Source organism: Empidonax traillii, unplaced genomic scaffold, assembly GCF_003031625.1.
Source record: "Empidonax traillii isolate 1590-97213 ecotype Southwest subspecies unplaced genomic scaffold, ASM303162v1 scaffold923:size341358, whole genome shotgun sequence".
In the NCBI taxonomy this organism is placed as follows: Eukaryota; Metazoa; Chordata; class Aves; order Passeriformes; family Tyrannidae; genus Empidonax; species Empidonax traillii.
This window is the reverse complement of record NW_020956116.1, coordinates 20,722-27,554: the sequence shown is the minus strand read 5'-3', so window position 1 is coordinate 27,554 and position 6,833 is coordinate 20,722. Positions and strand designations below refer to the sequence as shown.

The 6,833-nt window shown below is 38.1% G+C and overlaps 1 protein-coding gene across 1 annotated transcript; it reads left to right on the top strand.

The window, feature by feature from the left end:
* On the top strand, positions 1-6,609 carry RGS13 (regulator of G protein signaling 13). The gene is given in 6 exon segments (XM_027902955.1): positions 1-61; positions 2,625-2,691; positions 4,580-4,748; positions 6,437-6,514; positions 6,516-6,539; positions 6,541-6,609. Coding segments are annotated over 6 exon segments (468 nt in total).
* The last annotated feature ends 224 nt before the right edge of the window (positions 6,610-6,833 follow it).

Sequence of the window (6,833 nt, the reverse complement as noted above, 5' to 3'; positions counted from 1 at the left end):
ATGAGTCCAAATACTTGCTGGCTTTGCAAGAAATTCAGAGCAGAAGAAAGCTCAGAAAAAAGCAGGATCAGTTCTAAGTAAGTCAAGAGAAGAGTTATGTTCTGCAGCACATGCAGAGATACAAAAACCTCAAAATTCACAGTGGAAGTTTTCTTTGTGAGTTTAAGAACATGCAAAAGAGTGCAACATCTTCCCAACTGCCCCAGCTGACCACCTTCCTATAGCCAGTTCCTTTACAGTACAAGAAGCATGAGCTGTCATTTCTCTAGTGGAAGGGGGACACATCCCAGTGGGAAATCCTTTTATATTACATAGGCACAGACCTAAACTCACCCCTGGATTAAGTCGAGATTTGGGCCTGTGAAGAAGATCTAAGGCAGGTATTTTGAGTCAATCTTTTGAAAGGATTCAGGCTGTTGGCAAAGCTTGAATACACATGTGACGCAGAAGAGACACAGCCAAGTGCCTCCTGCAAGTCCTCAGCTGCCACCAGGCTCTGTGGAGGCCAACCACTGCTGGAAATTTGGGTGGTGAGATGCTCCCACCCAACACACCTTCCAACTGGTGTCTGATCAGACATTGTATCAGTTCACTGATTAGAAGAAAACACATCCTCCACAGGAGTACTGAGGTGCATCTGATGGCTCCTGAAACTGTCTTTTGGGTCAAGTTGGGTGGCAAAAATACAGACAGCGCTTCCCAAGTCTGGACCACAGTGTCAGGGGAGCCGTTCACACTGTATAATAAGTGGATGACAGCTCCCACAAGACACTACGGTTTAAATTTTGGAGTTCTAGCTATAAAGCTTTAGTTATTTTTGTAGAAAACTAGATTTTTTTTTTTTTAGTGTAATACTTAGTCTTCAGCAAATTAAATCACGCTGCAAATCAGTGCAGCAAGACTCTTACTATCAGCACAACAGCTATTAAAGCTGCACTATAAGACAGATCATAATAAATTGTGTTCATATTCCCTTACTGTCTTTCCCATTTTCCCAATTTTTAAAAGAAAGTAAAGAAGGCAAAAAGCTTTTCCTCTGTGTCAGCTGGTCCGTCGGGCAGTGTTCTTTCTGCTTCACAGATTAATGGTAAAGACAAATAATCAGAAATGGAAATAAGACAGCTCTACTGACGATGCTCAGTGAGACAGACCTGATTGTCACTTGTTCTATATACAAGTGCCATTGCTAACAGAGGTGAAAAATCATCTGCGTCAGTAACAGTGAATATGACTCAGAAATATCTCTTAGAGAGAAAAAAAGAAATCATTCAAAGGATTCTCACTCCCCACAACAACATGCTTCATGAGTTAATGCAGAGAGAAGGATAATAGCTCATGAGAAGGAAAAAGTAACTATTTTACTGGCCAGAGTTGCTAGAGAACTATTAACACCACAATTCAGCAGTGGTAACATTTCTCTTATTGTGTATTTCTTTGAGGGGGTCAGAATGATCTGGAAAGCCTGACAAAAATCAGTGAGTCGCAGCACGTACTTTTTCAGAGAAAAATAATTATATCAAATTAAAAATAAATGAGGCATCACCAATTAAGAAAAGGTACAACTAATGGCTGTTCTGCAGCAGAAGTCCACAAAGCATTATGCAGCACTTGTAGCAAATTTTGATTTTAATTTAGATTTTTTAAAAGCACTGTGTCAAAAAAAGCTGTTGTGAGAACTGCAGCTCACATGAAAACTAAATACTCAGTGAGAATGGATGTTCCTCCAGGTTTAGCTGACACATAATGGAAAGCACCCACTGGAATATATCTCTTGTGCTTTCTTCTATTAATATAAGCATAAAAATTTTTTCCAAGTTACCAGCATTGATGACCTAAAACTGCAGTGCTTAGGAATCAGTAGGTGAAAATGGAGCTACACGCACTCAAATGGAGCTACTTCCCTCAAACATTTGTTTTTGCTTAAATTGTTTAGTCTCTCACCTCACTATTTCTATGTTATTTCCCAGAATCAGGCAGGAGACTCCTACAAGCTTATGAACTTATTGCTTAAGAATAGCAAACATGAAAGTAAAATCTGATTTTAGTCACCTCCAAGATCTGTCTAGGTTAGTAATAATGTGTCATTCTCTGTTGTAAACAACTAGAGAGAGATGGAAGGTCCCCTTGCAGCTAAGATTGCATCAACCTTTCATTATTTACCTTATGTTTAGAGCTTATATTCAGCTCTCAGCTAATAAGTCAGCTTAGATGTTAAAGGCCTTTAAATATTACAGTAAGATCTGGTATCCTTGAAGACTTTGCTACTAAATACAAACATCACTATTCCCCAAACTCTGTGGGGACTCCTGTCCCAACAAAGTTGCTGTCTAGAAAGCCAATACTTTTCTTGTGCTCCTCCTAAGCACAATTTAAATAGGTGAAGGTCATTTCTAGAGGAATTATAAGGGAACACCTTGAAATGGAAATGTATTTGTTGCAGCAAGAAAAACATTTGTGTCACCATAATAAGCACAAGATTTAGGACACACAGAAAGTCCTTTTAAAATCTACGCTTATTACAGATCATACTTAAATTAGGGGACAGATTTTTCAAAAGGGTAATATATTTTTTTTAATACTTTGAACCTCAGCTAATTCTGCAATAATGCTCTCCTTTTTTCTAGGGGGTGTGTTTGGAGAAGTGCTACAATGATCCCAGTCCTTTGAAAAGCTGGTAACAAGTAAATATAAGTAATTGTGTGTTTGTATCCCAGATGGATTCTTGAAAAGAGTTCCCACAAAGCAAAAATCAGTAACTCACTTTGTATAATATACGCTGCCTCATATGCAACTAATGAAAAACAACTTTGTGTGACATGCTTAGCATGCACTGCACTAAAAATAAATATATAGCATGCTGTAAATGCTTTTCCAAACTTGCCATTTCTGCAATCACACATAATTCTTTTAAAGACACATTGAAGAGACCAGTTTTATCTGCTATATCCCCACTTGGAGCACTGAATAGCAACCTAAATTAGCAGAAAAGTGAAAGAAAGTTTGACTTGGGAAATCCTGTGTATGGCAAAGACACTGTACCTGGTAGTACATCTGTACAGGGAGATGCCATGGGAGGCAACTCCCATGTTCAGATACAGGAAGAACTGCAGTTGCAATTCTGAACTTTCCCACTCCAGCCTCCCTCTGCCTCATAGAGGGCTCAGAGCTCTCCCACGTTTCTCATATGGCCAGCAGTCTGGAACATCACTGTTAAATTACTTAAATTTAACTGTTAAAAAAGTTAAATTACTTTTTTTTTTTTTTTTTAATGTTGACGAAAATGTTACATCACAGCACAAACTTCTAAAAGTTATTCCTACAGACGAACAGTATTTTCAAACTACAGACAAACTACGAAGAGCAAGACCTTTTAACTATAAAGACTTGGCCAGTAAAAGCCTGAACAGGAAACAACTTAGCATGTTAGAGTTTGCAGGGAAAACACAGGGAGAAACTCCACAACAGGAAAGAGTTTGAAGAAAGAAAAAAAAAAAATCACAGCAGAAACAGCAGGGACACGTGTGATCACCACTACTGCCAGATGACAGACAGTGTTCAATGTTTTCAGGAATAGGAAAGCTCAGAGTGCTGCACAAGTAGGAAAGCTTGCTTTAAATAAAACACTTGTACCTTCCAGCAGTACTCAGAATGCTGCTCTTCTTAGAATGCCTCCTTCATTGCACTTAGATGGCAATACTCGCTGAGTTTTAATTAACTTAAAAGCTTCATGACATCAGGAAATGCAAAGGTGTGCTCACATAAAAAGACAGACTCTAAAGCCAGTGGATTTGCAGCTCTTTATGAAAAGGGGGCAAAGTGTTTGCCAATCTTGGATTTGCTCTGAAAGCAAATCTTACAACTGCAGGCACCATTTCCACTGAAGTGCCACCGAGTGAAGGTGCATAAATATTCTCCTACATTGAGGCATTTTAGAAACTCTGTCACCTAATTCTGTACAAAGCAAGCCTAATGACATGACATAACAAAAGGCAGCCTCAGGAACTTAATCTTTGCCAAGGTCCCACTAATTGCTCCTGTAAAACTCCATTGCCAGGTGTTTCAAAGACATCCTCAGGTGCAGAACCACTTACTTGCCAAAGAAAGGATTATCTTAAATGCTTATATCACCGAGGAAAAAGTTATTTCCTACTTTTTTGCTAAGTGCTTTTCCCCCAGATTCTTACAGCATGAAAAATGGTCTTGGTTTTGTACTCAGACCATGGTTATTTGTTAATACTTAGATATTATCTGTACAAAATTAGAACTGGAAATTAGGAATACTTGTCAGTCTTTGGATATTTTTATCAGAGTCCAGAATGAACAAAGTTTCCAGTGCTCTGCCCCTGTGTACCGAAATGCCACTGAGGTTAAAAGGAGTCCTGCACATGCAGGAAAATACAAGGTTGAAGTGCAGGGGTGAGGTACTGTGATTAATTCCCCATTTTGACATAACCTAATAATATTTATAGGTGTACAATCAAAAATTACACTGCCTTGTAAATATCCCTATTGCCTCCAGAGGACTTTAAAAGTAATGCATATATACAGGTTATATAAATTTGGCTTCTAAAATACTTAGAGATGGGCCTATGATCAGCAAGACCTACTTGAAAAGAGAACACAGTGATGAAAATAGAGAATTGTGGCTTGCTTGTGAAGCTTATAAGAAGATAACGTGGCAGAGGAAAAGGATCTCCATGGCCAGGAAGCTTTTCACAAGTTATATTCGATCCCAGGCTCCCCAGGAGGTGACAAAATATCAGGAGCTCTTTATTTTCTCTTACATAAGGGCCTGATGTGTCATGCAAAGAGTAACATTAAATGCCTTGCACCTCTTGTATTAAATGGAGTGAAAACTATTCCTCCTCCCCAAGCCCCTTCTCAAATTTTAGTACTTGACTCTACATCCTGTCTATAGGTAAATCTTTCAGTTATATCCATCAAGAATACAAAAGGCACAACAGGATTAAGAACCAAGTTCTTGGATCTGTCCTGTTCTCCTCAGCACAAGGTTTAGGGAAAACAGAGCAGAGTTGTATGTAAAATGCCTGATTTTTCTCCCCTGACAAGTGGCCATAGAAAAAAAGTCATTCCTGCTCAGCCAGTCATGCTCTATGACCTTTAACCATTCCTGCTTATTACTCTCCTCACAAAAATAAGCCAATACTGGCTTTTACTGCCACTGCTTTTGGCGGGCTGACATAGCCAGAGAGTCACGCTAGATTATTTTTTGGTTTATGTGTAACAATAAAGTTATTATAGAGTCTCAAAATGCAGCCTCCCTGCTGGTACTGAAGGACAAGCCAAACCCAAGTCAGCTGGATTCCCAAATGTTGGCTGAGAGCAATTGCTGCTTTAAATGACTGAACCACTCATACTAATCAAAAACTTGAAAATTTTCAAGTTCCCTCTTTTGGTTTTAAAGGGCAATTGGCAAGACAATGAATTCTTGTCCTTTTTTTTTTTTTTTCTGATTTTATTTTTAGCATGAGCAGCTATAGGAAACTCAGCAAGACATTTGCATTTCCAAAAGAGAAATGTCAGTTTTGCCAACCACAAGTTAATTAATCAAAAGTAAGGGCTTAAATCAGGATAGCTAAAAATAAGCTGTGCAACATTTTTTCTAAAAGTGTGTGTATTGAATCTTGCTGTTAGTTGTCTGGTTTTTAGGTCTTTAGGACATGCTGATTTCATGTATTCTTGCTATTCACTATTAACACAAGAATTAGGTACCATTCTGAAAAAAAAAAAAAAAACCAAACAACTAGATGCTCATGAGGATTTAAAACCAGTTTATATTCAGATTTCAGTAGCATTTAAAAAGGTGCCACTCAAATGACTCCTCTGCAAGTGCAAGTTCTCAACCCATGAATGACATCAGCACAAACCAAATCTCTTCTCAGCACTAAGAGACAAAGTGAAGCTGAAGATAAACAGTGTAATTCATCATAAGCTGACAGATTATCAAACATTTCCTTTTACCTGGTGTATTTGCTGATCACCAGACCCTTCTGCTGTTACACACCTGCAGAGCCTCAATTTATCTGCTGCAAGCCATAGGTTGCAGCAAAAAAATTCTAGGAACTAAAACTTTTCCTAAACAAGGTTGATACATAGGCTCAGTTTTTATCTATCTCAAAGATCATAACAATTTTAGACATTGTTTTTCACTGGTAACATGCACCTCCAGACACTTGGACTCATTAGAAATCAAAAGTCAGGCTTCCTCCCACAGAATCATAGAATCTAATCCTAGGTCTAGGAACAACTCTTAGCAAATGACAGGTTTGTTTTCAGTTCTAATCTTAGATTATAGAATACATAAAAAAAGATACAAATAGGAGGTATTCAATATAGATGCCCTGAATTCAGGAATCCTTCCCCTTCCTTTGCATATATTCAGAATATACCTTAGTAGTGTTGCTTTCTGTTTCAGATTAGCATTGACAGTCCTGCAAGGAACGTGATCAGGAATATTCAAGAGCCAACACAATCCTGCTTTGATGAAGTACAAGAGAATAATTTACATGAACATGGAAAAGAGATTCTTATCCACAATTTCTCGAATCACAGTACCAAAAACTGAAACACAGGCTTCAAACTAACTAATGGCAAGAATTAAACGGTAAATTAAAGAAATGGTTGAAAATTTAGGCAGGGTTCTTCTGGTATGCAAGTGTTTCAGATTTTAAGTAGATAGGAGAAATCAGGAAACAGATGAATATTATTACTGATCCCTTCAACTGTTCTGTTGATGTCAGAATTCATGAGGCACAGTCTTTCCCCTTCCTTCTAAAAATAACTAAAAGGTTGATTTTGGGAGGTTGGTTTCC